This window comes from Lepisma saccharinum, chromosome 27 (genome assembly GCF_977018435.1).
Source record: "Lepisma saccharinum chromosome 27, izLepSacc3.1, whole genome shotgun sequence".
Taxonomy (NCBI): domain Eukaryota; kingdom Metazoa; phylum Arthropoda; class Insecta; order Zygentoma; family Lepismatidae; genus Lepisma; species Lepisma saccharinum.
Window position 1 is genome coordinate 34,904,374 of NC_139255.1, and position 21,138 is coordinate 34,925,511.

Genomic DNA, 21,138 nt, shown 5'->3' on the forward strand with positions numbered 1-21,138 from the left:
TTTGTGGCATAGTGAGGCATCTAATTGTCTAGCTAAAACATGCATGGATGATGTTTTATTGAAAACCCAGCTGACTTCAGGCAAATAAACAATACCTGTGGCGACTAATACCATAAGTAAGTTATTAAGCAAGAAAGGGCCGACCCTTCCTTCGGACTTGGCGTTCCCACCCGAAATGTCCATGCTACGCCACTGGTCGGGGCTGGAAATTTTTTAAATCCCGACATTCGGGACGGGAAAAAATTGCAAATTTCCGTGACGGGAAATATTCGAAATTTCCCGACGCTCTAGAAATCTCGAATTCTACACGTCGTTTTCACTTTAAGTGATTGTTTTTGCATTTCTGGAATAAAAACTAGCAATTTCAGATAATTTCCAGAAACTTACAATGCAGAAAACGTCGAGAATTAACGATATTTTAAAATGAACATTCGGTATTTCCCGACTGCTCGGGATACCCAATAGTCGGGAAGTCGAAGTCGGGATTTGGACGGTAAATTTTTCCCGATCCCGGTCACGACTTTTCGGGATCCCGAACACCCCTACATGTTAACATTACATTACTGGATTGCCACAAAATGGTTATGCACTGTAGTGTACAGACTAGTGTGCATTAATTGTTCTTAGAATAAAGGAACATACCATATGTTTAACGAATTTCTATGCACAAATACTCTGATCATGGCCTAGTGCTATTGGTGTTACATTACTACCCAAATAATCACGTACTGTAGTGTACAATTGCGTAGACTATGCGTGTCACTAAACAGATATCGCCACACGCACATCGACTAATTTCAAGTGTTTTAACAAATCAAACGTCATGTTCATTATTAATTACATATAAAAATACGACAAAGTATTTTTTATGTATTAGTTCGTATTACTAAACTGTGAAAACGAGAACAATCTGGGTGTTTAATAGGTTGAAAACAATATTTCGACACAAAATTCTTATTCCTGTCGTTTAGTTTGGACAGTCAAATCAACAAAGAACCCTAAAATCGTGATTATTCCTTCACGAAACTGACGTGAAAAGATCGTAGGAATATTTCCTTACTACGTGTATTATCTTGACTTGGGAGAAAGTCTCCTATTATCCATCAAATCTCACGAAATCAATTATTCTTAAGTCGCCCATTTTGTTATCACGCATGCTTTTCACTGCACGATTTCATATGCTGGCATCAGCAAAACACCAAAAAAGTTCGCTTGATATTCTGTACTACGAAGCGAAAGTCGATTCCTATCTTACTGCGTCGTCCCAACGTGTTTATACCCCCCGACTATTCCAAAATAATGGTTGAAGATCTCCACGCTTAGAGGGACGAAGGAAAGCGTGGGAGGGAGACCAGCAGTCGGTAGGTAAGCCAAGGCCCTTCATGGGTTGTAGCGCGAAGTATTATTATTATATTCAGTGACGTGCGGTGATGTCGACACTTGGGGTAGCAATCAGTGGCGTGCCCAAGGGAGGTTGGTGTTGGTCATAATCCCCCTCCCCCTTTAGGGCCCAGTATTCCTAAAAATAGAATGTCAAAGAAAGGAAAGGATTGCAAAATGAGGAAGGACTACTGAAAAGAAGCACGTGTTAATCCCACCCTCTTTCGAAAATCCAAAACATTTTGATTTGACTATTAAGCCAGAGATCCCGGGTTCGAACCCCGACCTGGGCATGGGTGTTATTTGTGTTTGCCCCTTCACCAATTTTATCGTATCATCTTGACGATTAGCCAAAAGTGTAGGAAAAGCGAAGTAAAACAAACCAAATTAAACAATCAATCAATGATTTGGTTTATGCTACTTAGCGTCGCTGTCACATTTGGTTAATCGCGAAGATGGTACAATACAATTAATGAAGAGACAAACACAAAAAACACCCATGCCGAGGTCGGGGTTCGAACCCGGAACTCCTGGTGTCATAGTGTGCAGTGATAACCACTACCCCGCGGTTGGTTGATTTGGTGTTTAAGTCCACTTTATGTACATAAAAGCTAATCGGGACTGGACCCACAGTTTAAAGTGGGATCCAAACCACTATGTGCGTCCAACTGATATCGATCCGGGGCCACTTGCACTCCCTCACGGAGGTCGGCCGACAACAAAGATGAGTGGAAAGCTCTAACAACTATTCGGATACGTGGGTATCGGTAAAGCAAACTGCATATTTACTCAGTGGTACGTAAATTTCAATTGGATTTTTGAAACACCTTATTTGCATATGATTAACGTTTTTCCAAAAAAATTGCATTCCTTGATTTCCCTAATTTCTTCATCTCACGATCTCGTTACTGAAGGATCCGGGCTCGAGCCCTGGCCTGTGCATGTGTGTTCCTTTGTAACCACTTTTCATCCCTTTAATTTAATCAACGTTCATCGTCATGGCAGAAGTTAGGTAAAGTGATGGAAAAGCAACGATAAAGAAAGGAAAAAGAAAATACAAATAATTTCCTCCCAGTGCATCTGCAGGGCACTGCGAAATCAGGAGTCTAGAGTTCTCTGTTTATGATTGTACCTTGTGACTTCCATAAGCTCGTTAGCTAATTATCGCGATTAAATCTATACAGCTAGAAAAAGTGATGGAAGGTGGCAAAAATTAAATATATTAGAGAAGATAAACAGGTAACAAAATACACTTTTTGTAGTTTCTTCAACCATAATCGTTTGGCTCTTTTAGTTCTGGGATACATTTTACATTCCAAATTATTTCATTATTCACTGCAGAGTACAATACATAGGAACAAGAATGCGCGCTCGTCACGGGTTCGAATCCCGGCCTGAATTGTTCTTTGTGAGGTCCCTTCATCAATTTCATTATATCATTACTCACCAAATGTGGCAGAAAGGTGAAGTAAAATAAACCAAACCAACAACAACAATTAAGAATGCGCGTTTTCTTGCCCAAATTAATACATCCGTATTCATGACTGTTTAACTTACCCATTTTTTTTATTGGAGGCCAGATTATTAGAATATTTAAATAAAACACTACTAAAACGAGAGCGAGAGAGAACGTGAGCAAATATTTGTTATTTAATCATTATATATTCCATATTTGAAAAAAAGAAAAGAAACCATAACATTTTTGTCTGCATATAATACAAGTACGTTCCCATTCATATACAAATAAAACTAAATCCCATATTATACATAATATTGTACAACGTTTAAAGGGTTGTGTAAATACAGAGAACATAAGTACTGCAGAAAATTTTCCCCTGAGTTCTTTAGAGGATTTACAAAGGAATCGAAGGGAAACCAATCCCCTATCTGTCTTATAGGAGATAGACTGGAGGACTTGAAACCACGGGCTTTCAACCATATGAGCGGGGGGCGAAGGGGCAAGGGAGATACAGTCAGAAATCTTCCCTTTCGCTTCGGGCGGTTGTCTAGAGTCGTTTTCACGTTCAGAAGACACAACGGCGCTTATGGAGAAACCGCACAGTGTTGCCAATACAGTGCTAGCTCATGTCGCCGGGAAATGATGACCTTCCTTCACAATGAAGGTGTTACATATTTTGTATATATAATGATAATTATATGTAATTATTAATATTAATATTATACTGTGAACGTTACAGTTACCCTTTTTACTATGATCTATTGCAATCACTACACACGCGAGTGTAATGCACGAATATGACACTTCAGAAATCACTTAAAAAAGTAAAAATCACTGAGCGCTCACGCAACTGAAAACACTTTTTCGAGAAAGGGAAAAAGTCTAAACAGACCAAAGCAGACCTCTCACTCAAGTAAGGTGAACCTGGCACATGGGTTAGATTCAAGTTGCAACCCAAACAAACAAATGAGTTATGGCCCACGTGAACTGATAAGACGTGAATGACTCAAGCAAGGCATGTCATATTTCTATCTTGAAGCCCCATATTTTGTCACGTGTTGGAAAGCCTTTCAAAGGTTAATATGGTGTCTATGAATTTATGTGTACGTTGGAAACTGAAAGGTGATCTTCATTTCAGTATTAATATCGACAGTAATGTAAACAAAAGCAACGTGTATTTGCGACAGCACTAATGTTGCTCACAACAGCAGCATTGGAAATAATTGTCAATTATTAAATTTAAGTAATTTCAATTCTATTATAACAAACTGCATGAAGTTCATATTTTTACTGAATGGAAATAAAATTAGCTCGAAAACTTGGTGGTGATTAGCCGGAATGCTGCGGTGAGCCAGCTCAAGATGGCCAGACAACGCCTCCTTACTTCGCGCGCGGTTCGGGTTAAAAAGAAACTCCAAATGCTTGGAAGTAATATTTCTGGGAACCTTTGAGTGGTTATAAAAAATAATTTCATTATTTTCTCCACAACTTTGTCGCTGGAAGTTTTTACTTGGAATTACAGAACAAAAAATTGCCAGCGACGACATTTTCTACTGCACGAATATAAAAAATCTCCACATACTTCATTTGAATATTTTTTAATGCAAATATGCTTTAAAGTATTGATAAATTCTGAGTACCACCGTCACCTATGACAATTAAAAAACAGTGTCAATTTTTTTAATAATGAATGCTTCAATTTTACGGCATGTTTCAACGTTAGGAATGAAAACAATGTAAAAATTGTGTTTTCACAGAAAATTTGCGTTTTTAATTGATCTAAAATTATGTAAGCAAGTTACCAGTTTTTTGTGTTCACCATCGTATTCTCTACAAAATTTCCTGCAAAACTGCAGGTACCGATTTTACTTAAGCTAAATTTGTAAATCCAGAAATTTCACAACAGCGCGCTCGTATTTCCCATAAGAAAAGCATTGCCCATAAGAGCCCATTGTGTCTTCTGAACGTGAAAACGACTCTATACCTGGAACTGCTAAGGCGGAAGAAGAGCCAGCTAGGGTATTCAGCCTTGCCAGCTGATCACATCGAAGGACGAGAAGCGCGTGGAAAGAAATGTTGCATATGAACTTAGGCTTCAAGATAATAAATATTTTGATTTGAAAATAATTAGAGATGTGAGATTGATTGATCTATCTCTGCTAGACTAGCTACTCCTCAGTGCACGTCACTGATTATATTATATAAGAACAGTGGCGTCTCGTCCCTTGGGGCTTCCGGGGCTTAGCCCCTAAAGAAAAACGGACGTATTGACGTAATTTTCAATCACCATAATACATAACTATCACACAATCTTATAAAAGGCGATTTTTACCCACGTAAGTTCATCGTCTGCTGCAATGGATACGACAGCGCTGCTAGCGGCATTGATGTCAGTTATCGGTCTCGGGGCTCGTCGCAGAGGAAGGCGTGGTCTACGCTACACGCTACAGTGAAGGTCACGTGCTAGCAGAGAGAGAGCGAAGGGGGGAGTGCAATGGGTTTGTGTGTTGATTCGGGGCTAGCTTTTATTCGCTATGAACAAAGTGGATTTCTTGTTGGCAACACCATTTCAGACATTGAGTAACCAAGAAAAACGTGTTGTTAAACAATTAGGTCCTGACCATCCGAGTGTTACATTAATACAAAAACACAAATCACCAGTGGCGTCGCTAGGCCCTTTTGGAGGGGGCTTCAGCCCCCCCAATCCCTCGATAAGCCCCCCCAATTTTTAGCAATTATTACATACAGTATTTCGAGAAAACATATTTGAACAATTGTTGATGCAGGAACATACCTGTAGATACATATTCTGGGAAAGAATCGTTTCGTTGTGACATAGTTTTTTTAAACCACGATCTTACATCTGACACATCATGCCTTTAGCTGGCAACAGTGCAAACGATCGCCGTCATTTGTTCTGTTTTGACAACGGTTGCTACCCAAGGAAACGGTAGTGGTGCATTTTGTGTTACGGAGTTTGTGATATTGTGTGTTTGTTATGAAAGTTTTTGTGACATTTACTGTTGTTCGTACAACAATGGACAAATTTATTATTCGAAGTAAGCGCCTGAAATCGGAAATCGGAAAAGGAAGAGTGTCATGAATTGTGTGTGGATTGTGTTATTGATAATTTTGCAAGAAATTCGAACCGCAGAGTACAGCTGATACATAAAGACATAGTTCACCAGCATTAGAAAAACAGAACAAGAATATCCATCTGTTTTCATAAACATTAATGCAGTAAATCTATGTTAGTTTTAATTCCTTATGCTTGTTATATATTATTGTCTTATTAATCACTTTGCTATTTTCAAACATTAAAAATATTTACAATAGTAGTAAGTCATGTATCTGGTAGCAGCCCCCCAAAGCAGATGGCCTAGTGACGCCACTGCAAATCACAATCACGCTCTTTCAATGCAGACTGGTACAACAGAAAACCGTGGTTGACAGCTAGCGAGATCAAGAAAACTCTCGTTTGTTTTAATTGCCTTTTGTTTGGTGGTGATGCTTCATGGACAGTTCATGGTATAAGTGATCTCAAACATCTTTCTGAAAGAATTAAGTCACATGAAACTAGTTCTTCGCACATTGGAAACTCGTTAAAATTGAGTTTGTTTGGAAAGGTTGATGTTCGAACACAAATCGATGAAGGATATAGACTGTCAATTACAAGGCACAATGAATTAGTCCGGAAAAATAGGCATATATTAAATAGAATTATCGATTGCTTAAAATTCTGTGGTCGATATGAACTTGCTCTACGAGGACACAACGAAAGAGAACAATCTTCAAACAGAGGCATCTTCGTAGATTTAGTAAATGAGATTGCTAAGCTAGATAACAGTTTGCATGAACATTTAGAGGAATTCAAAGTAAATAAATACACATCAGCCGTGATACAAAATGAGTTGTTAGACTGTATGTACCAGGTTTACAGTGAGGCCCTCCAGGAGGATGTAAAGAAAGCTATGTTTGTGTCTGTACAAGCTGATGAAACCAGTGACATTTCCAATAAGACACAATTGGTTATTGTGATTCGTTTTGTTCAGTGCTCGCAAGTAGTAGAGCATTTTCATGGTTTCGTGCAACTGACTGACAGATATGCATCAGAGATATCCCAATGTATATTAGATGCATTAGAGCAGTACAAACTAAAAGATAAATTAGTTTCTCAAACTACAAAATTTACAAAATTTGCTGAGCAGAAGAACAGGAGAGCACAGTTCTTGTTTAAATGAGAACCAACGTTCGTAGAGAGGTACGTTTCACAGCAATACCTGTTTCTTTTGTAATTCATGTGAATGGTCATTATATTTTAAATTCTTTTAAAAAAAAGTCCAATTTTGTAGTTTAGAGGAAGATAAATACCTGTTTTTTTGTAATTCATATGAATTACCATTATATTTTAAATTCTTTAAAAAATAAGCCCCGGGCAAATTTGAGGCCACGAGACGCCACTGTATAAGAAGGAAGGAAATCTCTTATCTCCTTTGCGTATAGGATAGCATGGCGACGGGAGTCCTAGGTCCACCTTCGTCTTTCTGGGACTCGGCGATATTAACCTAAACCTACCTTCTCCGAATTTCTGCAGCCGATACCTTTTTATCGTAGAACCCGCGTCGCGTAGAACCCTTTCCCTTTCACTTGCTTCCGGATAATCTGTTTCGACTGCCAGAGACATCTTGTGATGCTCTCGTGAATGATCCAGCGGAATTCTAGATTGTAGTCCATACACTGATGTTATCTGTTGTGATTCACGCAAACGAAATGGACTAACAGCTACGCGAATCTCTTGCATACAGGGCCGGCGGAAATGGGGGGGGGGGTCGTGCCACCGCCCAGAGCGGCAAAATTTGAAGAGAAGGAAAAATAAGCCTCTTGAAAACTTGAAAGTCATAATATTATAATATTATATTATATAACTTGGAAGTTAATATATGTCAACCCACCGTTTTGAAGGAACAGAACCACTGAGTGCCACAAGGTGGGAAAGCAGATTCGATGCCGTAACTCCGTTGAAATATCAAGTGAGAGAGGTCTTTGATGCGCTCCTTCAAATAATTGGCGACAATAAAACTGTCCGAATGGTCCCACATGAGGCTCGGTGTATTGCAAACCAGTTTTGTGGCTCACTAGTGATCCGGTATGACTTTTTACTCCACGCAATGTAATGAGCAAATGTCTTTAAAACATTAATCTATCGTACGATGTGTTAGATGCTGTTAGATGATTTCTTGCAAACAAATCAGCGCTTTGAAGAAAGCAGTAGTGATGAAAAATTTCAAAGTTTCTTAGACACCACTTGGCAACCTGGCAGGGCCTCCCTCCCTCCACTCGTGGAGGCGTCAGGGGGCGGCGACCTGTGGGTCCCGGTTGATGAGAAAGAATTGGCATTGAATTTAGATATAGATGATCCAAGAATAGGCAACACTGTACAGGGCCGAAATCGAAAGAAGAAGCAGTTTCAGTATGATGATCAGTTGAAGATCTACAAAAACGGTACAAAGTTGATTTTTATTACCATGTCCTAGACGATTATTTTAGCTCTAAGAGATTTATTTTTATGATATTAGTAAGCATAAAGATATGCCATCGGATCTTTTGTCTGAAAAGTGTAGAAAACTTGCCGGAATGCTAACACACGAAGGTTACTTAATTAAAAGATGAACTAAAATTGCTTTCGGCTATAATAAAACAATTATACCAAAGGAGACTTTAATCTGATAAAGGGCATGATTTTGCACCTAATGTGGATGTAGAACATCGAATTTATTAACATTGTCGGTAACCGTGGCAAGTGGCGAACAAAGTTTTTGTTTGGAATTAAGGCTAATAAAATACTATGTTCGGTCAATCATGTCTGAAACATGCATGTTTCCATTTTATGCAATATAACATTATACGAAAAAGAATATTACATGCATGTAGCACCATGTCATGAAGTCACACTTAGGGGATATGAGGGTAGGGCCACACACATTCTCGATCACGGCCATTTTGGAGGTGATGTTATCAGCACCACTCTCCGACCGCCTTTACTTCCCAGGGTTGCCCCCAGGTACCCATTAATTTGAGGTTGGGTGAACCCCAGAGCCGCTTTATGCGGGGACAACGCAGGAAAAAATTCAGACCTTAGATCAAGCACACGGGAGATCCGGGAATATTATATGTAATTCTTGCAAAAAAAAATCCAATCATATATCAGACCTACAACGCTAAACATATGAAGTCAAACCTTAATTTCTTTCCGAATACTCGTTACATTAAAAATTCGTATGAGAGAGAGAGAGTTTTTTCATAAAATATAATAATAATAATATAAAATTAGTGTCGCACTTTTTAAAGTTTAACTGTCGTCGAGCGAGATATCCTTTTGTGCTTAATGTATTGAAATAGCGTAACAAGTCTCATTATTTATTTTGTAGTTTGATGTTTTACTTAGGAATATATTGATTTTCAATTCCCCGTTGCTGCGTAATTACGGCGGGGGTGGGGATGGGGCGTTAGAAAGGGAGCGGCATCTGCCGCCACCGCCCAGGGCGGCAAAAGGACTAGCGGCGGCCCTGTTTGCATATAATAAAACATATGATAATTTCGTTTTCGACAGATATTATGCCTATCTATCGTCATAATGGTTAGATGAAATTAAAGAAGGAACACTCACTGCCTACCACTATATGAAATTTATTGATACTCACAATGAAATGAAATGAAACACTGAAGCCCAGTCCAGTATTTGAACCCGGAATTTTCGGTGGGATTAACCGCTCAACCACCTTATTGATGTGATGGAGAATTTTCATTTTGAAAAAAGAGAGAACGTGCGATGAAGTTAAGCACGCAAATCATCTCAGGGCACGAGTAATATAAACAGGCATGGACGTCCGGAAGAGGAGGCAAGGAGGGGCCCCCTGGAAAATGAAAGTCAACCAATAATTATGTATTTCACACACACAATTTAATTTCAGTCACAATAATGTGTGTTAATTATTGCATGAACATGAAAAATTCATATTGAAGCAATGTTTTTGGGGGACACAACACTATTAGGGGGGAAAATGTGCCTTGTTTGCCCCCCTGAAAAAAATACCTTGCTTGCCCCTCCCTGGAAAAAATCCTGCGGACTCCCATATAAACAGGTAGACAAAGCCATGTATAATTTACAACCAATGAATTAACCAATTTACCTTGTCTCTTCCTCTACTCAACTATTACAAATTATGACAAGTTAAAATATATTCATAAAGTTTCGTGGGGAAACACTAAGTAATATAGCAAACGTAATTTGCGGTTTGCTTGAATTCTGAATAATAAATATTATGAAGATGATAGATTGTTGTAAAAACAAAAGCGAGAGCAATGTTTGAGAACTCAATATTTGAATCGTAGGAGTGAAAAACTGATATGATATCAATGATGCAAAAGCACAGAACGTATCCATAATTTTGAAGTTCTTCACATCATTGCTGCTACAAACAACTCCAGCCCTCTGAGGGCCAGGGTGTGCTTCTTTGAGTCACATCGCCGATGTTTTCTGGCTTTCGAAATCGGAGACACTTCCTCAATTTTTCTCACGATGCTGGGTCAAATTTTGTGGATTCCCACTGGGACTGGGACCTTTCACCCCAGAGCTAAAGCACTACGCACTAAGCTACGCAGGAGCTCTCTTCCATAGGTGTGCGCATGGGGATGCAAGACGGGGCAATTGCCCTCCCTTATCATGGACGTCCACAGATTTTATCCACGGAGGGGCAAACAGATTATTTTTTCCAGGGGGTAAACAAGATAACAGTTGAGCTGAAAAGTTCGTAGGCTAACATAGTAAAAAATATTTTTTTGACAAAATTCGATTTTATTATTCAATATAGTTGCCTTCGAGGGCGATACAACGATTATAGCGGTCATACCATTTTTCGATGCCATTTTTATAGTACGATTTCTCTTTATCCTCAAAATAGGCCTCAGTTTCGGCGATTACCTCTTCATCAGTGCTAAATTTATTTCCAGCGAGCATTCTTTTAACGTCTGCAAACAGGAAAAAGTCACTGGGGGCCAGATCTGGGGAAGCAATTCGTAGTCTAATTCATATAATTTTGCCATCGTTTTCATTGATTTGTGACACGGTGCATTGTCTTGATGAAACAGCACTTTTTTCTTCTTCAAATGGGGCCGTTTTTTCGTGATTTCATCCTTTAAACGCTCCAACAACGCTATGTAATAATCGCTGTTGATGGTCTGGCCCTTTTTGAGGTAATCGATGAATATAATACCATACGCATCCCAGAATACTGATGCCATAACCTTGCCAGCCGACTGTTGCGTCTTTCCACGCTTTGGATTCGGTTCATCACGTGCAGTCCACTCGGCTGACTGTCGATTGGACTCTGGAGTGTAGTTATGGAGCCATGTTTCATCCATTGTAATATATCGACGGAAAAATTCGTGTTTATTACGGTTGAATATCGCTAAACATTGCTCCGAATCATCAAAACGTTGTTGCTTTTGATCGATTGTGAGCACGCGCGGCACCCATTTTGCACACAGCTTTCGCATGTTCAGATATTCATGCACAATATGTCCAACACGTTCCTTTGATATTTTTAAAGTCTCAGCTATCTCGATCAACTTCACTTTACGATCATTTAAAATTATTTTGTGGACTTTTTTGATGTTTTCGTCGGTAACAGCCTCTTTGGGGCGTCCACTGCGTGCATCGTCTTCGATGCTCATTTCGCCTCATTTAAATTTAGCAAACCACTTCTCAACGGTTGATTTTCCTGGTGCAGAGTCCGAATAATGTTTATCAAGCCAAGCCTTGGCTTCAACAGTATTTTTTTCCGCCAAACAGCAATGCTTTATTAACACACGAAATTCTTTTTTATCCATTTTTTCACAATAACAAAAGCTGCTTCACTCACAATGCTATATCTCACGACCTAATTATCCGGCAGCTGTGAAATTTATACACGTATCTTTTGAAGGTTAGTACTAAGTAAAAATCACGTGGATTTAATTCTAGTAACGCCATCTATGAGTCAGCCTACGAACTTTTCAGCCCAACTGTTATATTGCCGCGATAATAGTGTTGCTCCCATAAAAAGCATTACTTGAATTTGTAATTATCGCGTTACTGCATCCCCATACTGTGACCGAAATCAAATTATACGTGTTAAATGGTTGACATTCGTTTTCTAAAGGGGACGTGTGACCATCCTTGTTCCCCTTTCCAGGCGTCCATGCTCCTATATATTATACTTTCACCTACAAATTTAGTGTAGAGGAATCTTATCGTCATTATTAAACAATATGGTCCTACTACAGAAAATGAAGTATTTTCAAGCCGACGAAAGTTCAAAGCAACTATAACACGCCCCTGTTTCATATCCATCAATACAATAAAACAGAGATGAAATGGGATTTTCTTTCCAGACTGAACTTTCATCATGGCTTTTGCCTCCCCCCCCTAATCAGAGGGTCTGCGCACGCCTATGCCCTCTTTCCAGTAATAGGTATGATTAAATTTGAGTTGTTTTTTTTTTTTAACTAAAGTAACTTTTTCTAATTTCATCTACCATCGTCGTGACGATGAGCCCAAAAAACAGGAATGTGCATCTTTTTGTCATTGTGGTGCCCATTTCCCTACTTGATTTAGTTTTTAGTGCTTACAAATCCCCACCCATACTCATTTCATTACTTCCTAAAACGATAAAACGAGAGCGTTTACATGATTTGCACTACTGCAGTACCAAACACTCAGAAGACAGTTTCATCTTACCCAGAAGACAGTTTCATCTTACCCTCAGAGAAACCTATATATATATATATAGTGTGTGTGCGCGCGTGCGCGATTTGTAATTAATTAATACACTTACAAGGGAGGTCTAAGTCTCCCCCTCCGATTTCCATGAAACTTGGCAGGTGTATAGAAGCCCCCCCCTCAAATGTCAAGATGAGGAGAAATTGAAGTAAGTATCTGACCCCGAAACCACGTAAATAGGGCATAGGGTCTCTCTATACACCTGTCAAATTTCATGGGAATCGGAGGGGTCACAGGGGTCAGATGATCCCCACGTCAATTTGTCCTCATCTTGACATTTGAGGGTAGGTTGCCCCCTAGAACAGATTTTTAGCCGAAACAAAAAAACACGTATTTCTTCATTTGGGCCCGTTAATACACACACCTGCCAAGTTTCATGGAAATCGGAGGGGGCCACAGGGGTCAGATCCCCACTTCAATTTATCCTCATATTGACAATTGAGTGGGTTTTGCCCTGTAAAACCGTTTTTTAGCTGAAACAAAAAAAACACGTATTTCTTCCTTTGGGCCCCTCTATACACCTACCACGTTTCATGAAAATCGGAGGGAAACACAGGGGTCAGATCCCCACTTCAATTTGTCCTCATCTTGACATTTGAGGGTAGGTTGCCCCCTAGAACAGATTTTTAGCCGAAACAAAAAAACACGTATTTCTTCTTTTGGGCCTGTTAATACACACACCTGCCAAGTTTCATGGAAATCGGAGGGGGCCATAGGGGTCAGATCCCCACTTCAATTTGTCCTCATATTGACATTTGAGGGGGGGTTGCCCCCTAAAACAGTTTTTAGCCTAAACAAAAAAACACGTATTTCTTCCATTGGGCCCCACTATACACCTACCAAGTATAATGGAAATCGGAGGGGGACACAGGGGTCAGATCCTCACTTCAATTTGTCCTCATCTTGACATTTGAGGGGGTTTTGCCCCTAAAACAGTTCTTTTAGCTGAAACAAAAAAACACGTATTTCTTCCATTGGGCCCCACTATACACCTGCCAAGTTTCATGGAAATCGGAGGGACACACGGGGTCAGATCCTCACTTCAATTTGTCCTCATCTTGACATTTGAGGGGGTTTTGCCAATAAAACAGTTTTTTTAGCTGAAACAAAAAAACACGTATTTCTTCCTTTGGGCCCCTCTATACACCTGCCACGTTTCATGGAAATCGGAGGGGAACACAGGGGTCAGATCCCCACTTCAATTTGTCCTCATCTTGACATTTGAGGGGGTTTTGCCCCAAAAACAGTTTCTTAGCTGAAACAAAAAAACATGTATTTCTTCCATTGGGCCCCACAATACACCTGCCAAGTTTCATGGAAATCTGAGGGGGACACTTAGATAACCTCCCTTGTTAGTCTTACGCTTTGTAATTATATAACACTGCATATATTATAATGTTTTATTTTAATTTGTAAAACTGTAACTCAAGAACAATTGTATAATTTTTGTATAACATTTGTATCTTGTTATAAGTGTTAAAGGTTTCATCCTGGAATGGAATGTCTCACATTTATGTGTGTTTTCATTTCCAATACATTCGAATGAATACATATTCGTTTCAATGGCATTTACAAAATCACCTGTGACATTTTATGTTAAACAAGTAAGATTATTTTTGTGTACGAGTGTGTTAGCCGATGCGTAGCAAAGTATTTTAGGAACAACACTTGAAAAAAATTCTTGTAGGACTAACTAATGAAAAATTTCTTTGTAATCGAAGATCATAATACCTTTTAAGGTGTGGTAATATTATAATGGGATTGAGATACGAAACTCTCGGATCCGGATCCGAAACTTTCAGACCCGGATCCGGAACTCTCGGATCCGGATCCAGATCCGGAACTCTCGGATCCGGATCCAGATCCGGAACTCTCGGATCCGGATCCAGATCCGGAATTTTCGGATTCGGATCCAGATCCGGAATTTTCGGATTCGGATCCAGATCCGTAAATTTTGGATCCGGATCCGTTTGGCCATCCCTATTCTAAACACGAGGGCTTGAAAAGAGCCTGGCGGACCTTCAGAACCGTGATGCCAACTCTTCTTTTCAGCTTTTCTCAATTTGGCTAAATCGTAAATTCCAAGGGCGGGGAGCGGAACTCCCTCAAATTTGTTGTCCCTCAGCTTGAAGAGTAGTCAAATAGCCATTTTATGGTGCCTCTGTCGTTCCAGGCCCGTAACCAGTCAGGGGCCAGGGGGGCTCAACCTCCCGCTGGACCTGCCATCAGCCCCCATTGACACTGGGTAAAACTATTTTGTGTAATTTGTTTCCAGTGAAGAGTGAGAATGTAGACAGCTCACAATTTTAAAGATAAATCCACAGAACATGAACAGCAGCTATTACATTCGCTCATCTTGTTTACGAGCAGAAGTCTAAGTAGCTGCAAATATTTTGAAGATTATCTAGACTTTGTAAGTTCTTTCATAAGGGGTCTTCTTTATCTGTACCTTCACTGTCCCTGTTGCGACCTCCCGTTTAGACAGAAATCTGTGACTTTGATGTCGTCATGTAAATTCCCTTCGCATCTGCATCAAAGGTCAACAACTCTCAAGATTTGGGAACGAAGGAGAGTGTAATTACTTCGGCCGGGTGTGAAACGTACTGTAGGCAATGTGATTGAATATTGTGCGTTCTTTTGATATACATGTCTGTATCATCTGTAGTATTGAGTGTGCAGTGGTCCCCAAAGTGTGCACCGCGGCACCGTGGTGCGACGTGGCTGGGTTTTAGGGTTGCCGCGAAATGTTACAATATTTTCACTGAAATGATTATATTGTTCCAAATACTTGCTCATTTAGTACTTTTTACATGTAAAATGTTTCTGAATTTGAAAACTGTGTATATATTTTTTTAAAACTAAGGCAACTAACCACACTAACTGGGCGTTGCAAGTGCTAGATAAAGTGCTAGAAAGTGTGGGGCGTTACCCCCACACCCCCTATACGCCTTCATGGCGTGGTGCTATGCACAGGGGAAGACTTTACTTTTTTTTACCTTTTTTTTTAAGTGCTAGATAGGCTTACATTCTGACCAGGGCGCCGCAGAAAAATCTTGAAACACTAGGGGCGCCGTGAAACGAAAAAGTTTAGGAACCTCTATTGTAAGGGATGATATCAGTTTCAATCAATTAACACTCCAAGAGATGGTTTAAAAGATGTTGAAAAATGTAGTATCTGTATGGTATTTATAAATTTTATATAAGTTAATGACACCCCCCACCACACGCACTCACACACATCTTCATTTAATACTTTTAACCTTTTGAAAAATAGACTTGGTTTACAAAGCCCCCCCTGATAATCCGTGAGCCCCCTCTAGCGATCATTTCTAGCTACGGGCCTGTGTCGTTCCCTCTTTTCCTTCTTCCCTTCGGGTTCCAGTCTAGTGCCTCTTGACAGCCTCATTTTCCTTCCTCAACGTATGCCCTATCCAATTCCATTTTCGTCGCTTTATTTGTATGGACACCTCGGTTTCTCCAAAGTTCTTGGTTTTGAATCACTTCTGGCCAAAAGATATTCAAAATTTTTCTCAGGCAGTGATTGATGAAGGTCTGTAGTTTAGAGGTGATTGTTTTTCTTACCTTCCAGTCTCAGATCCGTATAACAGCACAGCCCAGTGGCGTGGCGTGACTTTTTCAAGAGTGTTACCGGTCGCGGTCATCAGACGTTATCATCTCCGCCCTAGTCGCCCCCACCCAAAAAAACATGCCTTTGATCTGGATTTTTGTTCATTTCGTTTTTTTTTTTTTCAATCCGCTCAGTGATTTATTTAGCCACAATCACTTCTAGAAAGAACTACCACTCATGAGAGAGTTACTGCGAAAATCCAGTGAATAGTAGTCGAGCCTTGTCAACCATCTCTGTTTCTTTGCAATGAGGTGGAAAGGGGAAGAAGAACCACACATTCGGGTCAGTTTGACGTTTCTGCGGTGAGCAGACGACAGAATTCCCCTCCTCCAGCGGAGGAAGGGAAGTCCAGATGTACGTTCTACTGTTGCCAACTTAGATTTTTGGAGCAAGGTTTGTCCAAATCACGAATCGCATCAAGTACTTATCTCTTCGTCTATTACTAAACTGTCTCAGTTGTAGTTAAATCCAGCTTTGGCTTTGCAGTCTAGCTCTTGTTGCTTCAGAGAAATAGTATCCCCGTTTTAGGCGGGATTTAGCTCTTTTCTGGAAATCCAATGTGACAACACTTGCTGATCCGGTAGGCCGCAGCGGCAACAGGACCCTTAAACAGGCCTATGAATAAACCCCTAGCACACTTGCCTCTAAGTCTTTCCCCGCTGTTTCCTTGCATTGGCGCCCTTTCCTCTTGTTGCCTCTTGAGGGTAGCGGAACGGCCTGTCTCTTCGCTTTTGCCGGCTGCAGAAAAAATATCCTCTGCAATATACACTCAACTCGGTTAACTTATTTAACAATGTTGTTATTTTATTAAGAATGTTTTTTTAAATTTCTTTACATTTTTCTGTTACCTGCTGTAACACGCCTCTGGCACAGACTTAACATTACTTCGAAAAATACGAAGTTTGGTCTTCATAGATATTTTCTTGAAGGAAAAGAGGGAGGCCTAGAGAGACGTGGCGAAGATCTGTTCACGCTGAGGCATTGGAGGAAGGAAAGAGCTGGAATGCAATGAAGAGAATTGCCATCAGTAGGATCAGGTGGCAATGCTTCGTTGATGCCCTATGTTCCACAGGGAACAACAGGAATTAAGTCAAGTCCTCTGTCGAGCAATGATATATGACAGGAAATCAAGGAACGTTGGATTTTCAAATAAATCGCTGTTCCTTGTCGGTGAATTCTGACTGATGACTTGACAAGAATGGACACACACAGTTGTCCCTTACGAGAAATTAAACTTTGTTATGGTGGAATTTTTAGTTTTACAGGAATTATGTTTTTCTTCCCTCTATTTGAATTCAATCTCGCTTGCTTGTACAAAAAATTAATGAATTACTGATTTAGAAGCGTGAGGCCCTGTTTGGGGGCATGCGTAGCACACCCCTAAGGGTGGCCCTGGTTCAACATCATGGGGACAATTGGCGAGCTTCTTGAAAGAAGTAGTAGCTGGGCCAGAAAGCTAGATCATAGAGGGAATGGGATTTGATGCACTAAGCACATGTTAATCCAATCCAATGAAAGGTAGACCTTGGCTCTCAAATGGCTGCTGTGCCAGAGAGTGTAGTTTACTTTTATGAAGATGTGCATTCAAACTTTACCCAATCATTGTGGAGCTACTTGAAAATTTGTTACAGTACCCAATGTGCTTGGCATGTCACCAAATGTAGAATATTTTTAACCCATTCACTTATTTACATAGGCATGCGCAGACCCTCTGATTTGGGGGGGGCAAAAGCCTTGATGAAGTTCAGTTGGGAAAGAAAAATCTCATTTTATCTCACTCTTTTTGTTTTATTGCATTGATGGGTGTGTGTGTGTATGTAAAGCATATGATTTAAATACATTACATAATTAATTCATCCGCCCCATAAGAAACCAAATGCAAAAATGATAGCCTATAAATTGTCTTTGAAATGTGCGCGCTCCTTCTCCTCCATACCAAACTGTTATAGCAGCAACTATCTCAAGTACTTACTTGTTCTTACTTGTCCCTCTGGTAATTCACAATGCATTACAGAGAAGAAACAAATTGCGAGCGAAGTGAGAAAGATAATTTTTCGATCAAAATTTATATAAATTGAAAAGAGCATTGATTTAATAGCACGCAAAAAAATATTTCAAGGATGCAATGGCATTCTCCTTTACAATTTTTCTTATTCAGATCATTCAGCGTAGAAGGACAACTCTCGCAGCCCCCTAGCTACTACTGTTCTGAACTTGACAAGACTGTAAGGAAAGCAGATATATTGCAAGCGAAGCAAGCAAGAAAATTTTACAAAAATAATTTTTATTTGTATAAAATTAGAAGTCTAGGGGCAATTGCCCCTCTGTGCCCCCTGCAGGTGCATGTGGACATCTGGAAGCAATAATGCAAGAAATACATGAAAACTAATTCCATCTTCAGTATTATTTTGTCCTGCTACTCTTAAGATTCTGCTAGTCTTGCATTCTTTTACTTCAATCTTTGCCGGCCTCCCCGATGGCGCAATGGTAGCGGCATTGGTAGGGATTCGATACCCAGTGGAGGCACATAGTGATTCGGATCCCACTTTAAACTGTAGGTCCAGTTCCGATTTGCCTTACTGTGCATAAAGTGGACTTAAAACACCAATTTAATTAATCAATAAATTCAATGTTTGCCCCTAGAATTGATTTCCATCCAAGGTTGGGAAGAGGCAATGCCCCTCTGCCCCTTGTGATTGTGCCATTGAACCCCCTTCCCCTGTAGTTGCTTCGAACTTTCATCAGCTTGAAAATACTTCCTTTTCGTTAAGAGTATAATATCGTTTAATAACAGCAATAAGATTCATCTACACTAAATTTCTAAGTGAAAGTATAATAATGGCATGGAACATCTGGAAGGGGGGGGGGGGGCAAGGATGGCCACATCTCCCCCTTCGAAAACGAATGTCAACCTAAAAGTATATATTTTACACTTATAATTTGATTTCAGTCATAGTAATTTACATTATTTATTATGTGATAATTTCAAATTCAAGTTGTGTTTTTTGAGGGGGGCAACACTATTATCGGGGTAATATGCCCCATGGAAAAATACCTTGTTTATCCCTTTGTGGAAAAAAAATATGCGAACGTCCATGATTAGGAGGACAACTGCCCCCCCCCCCTTGCCCCTCGAGCGAACGCTTATGTTTATTTAAGTGTAGTTACCTAAAATTGTATTTATTCCATTCTTTTAGTGAGATAGCATCATGATTTGTGTATTCATGTATATTTATATGCATTTTTCTTTACATAGATTAGACTATTATGTAACCTTCTCTATCATCATTATCTTTACCATTATCTGTGTTATCATCTTCCACTATTTTATAACTCTAATTATACAATTACAATTATGACCTGTCCCATATCATGGTAAAACGTATTATACTTATATGTTCAAGTGGATGGCTGGACAGACCTTACTGAAAAGATGATTGTGTTTGTTTAGTGTATTTTGTCAATTGTTCTTATATTAAACAAAGAAAACAATCCATTACATTAAAATTACAAAGTAATATATTTATTCTATCATTACAGTGCCGCAACCAGGTTACTTAAGTCGTACATTATAATGTGGTGGTGGGAGAAAAAACGCTACACTGTAGCCAAAATTTTTAGCAAGGAAACTGTGCCCAGAAATCCTAAGAAAGTTGCAATTTATTTTGAAGATCAAACATGGACTTATGAACAAGTAAGTAATCCTCGTGCCTCTGATATGAATATCCTATTCACTAATGTTTATTATTAACCTAATCTTCACTTAATATTCAACTAATCCTCCCTAAGTTAGTGATATATATATATATACACACTGCTGCGTCGAAAGGAAATGAGATACGCCTACAAAACTATATGAAATAGATTGCATTTCATTGCATTATACTTCTTCCAAAATATATTAGATAATGTTCACACTACATACAATAAGCCATATGTGCAGCATAGATAGGTTTACCTGGCTACTCTGCAGTTCAAACACAATTGTTAACTTATTTTGAAAGATGAGGTAACAAATACCAGAAACTACCCAGTACAAGTTTCCCACTTATGATAAACTAAAAGCTACTCCCTGTGCATTTTACTGTTCCTGAGAAGGCACATTCTTGAACATACTCATAGTGTAGGTGGTGTGATCAGTAGCACACTCCAACTATATTTACCTCCCCTCCCAAGGGTTTTCTTCCAAGTACCATTGTTGCGAAACCAGGTGAGGTCCAGAGCTACTTATGAAGGGACACTCCCTTTTATACAGGGTTATTCAGAATAAACTTGACAACATAGCAGAAAAGCAATTAATTAGAGCTTCTGTATAACTGTGGTCAGAAGATCAGTGGCATATCCTGCATATTTGACGTGGTTTACTGCAACAATTCATATTTATTGTATGTACTTATTATACACCCCACCTAGGTTAATTAGATATAAGATATAATATAAATAAAATACCAATGCAGGCATGCAAAAAAAAAAAGAAAACAGTAGTCAGATAAATTAAAATTTTCCAGCAATTTTGATATTTTTCATAAAGTTTAACCTGGATTTCTCTTCATGTGGCACTGCCTCTGCCAAGTGTGGCACAGAAAGCAGAAAGGAATAAGCAGTTTTCTCCCACCAACGTTGTTTGCAGAATTGGAACTAAGCACTTAGGCTATGTGCTTTTCAATAGCCACCCGCCCATTCTCTTCGGCTCCTTTGGGAAACTGGGTCATCAGCAGTGTGTGTTGAAGACTGATCAGTGGCATAGGGTTGTTTAGATATTTGATTCTGGTATAAAAGCTTGTTTTAATCGAGTGCATAATAATGAGCCACTTTCCACATATTAAGCTAACTACATACAAAATATGAGGA

The 21,138-nt window shown here is 39.5% G+C and overlaps 1 protein-coding gene across 1 annotated transcript in view; it reads left to right on the plus strand.

The window, feature by feature from the left end:
• The window catches only part of LOC145980361 (long-chain fatty acid transport protein 4-like), a 133,590-nt gene that overhangs the window by 62,405 nt on the left and 50,047 nt on the right, over positions 1–21,138 (plus strand). Inside the window, exon 2 of the mRNA XM_083113416.1 lies at positions 19,828–19,981. Coding sequence (XP_082969542.1) covers positions 19,828–19,981 — 154 coding nt within the window. The remainder of the gene's footprint in view (positions 1–19,827; positions 19,982–21,138) is intronic.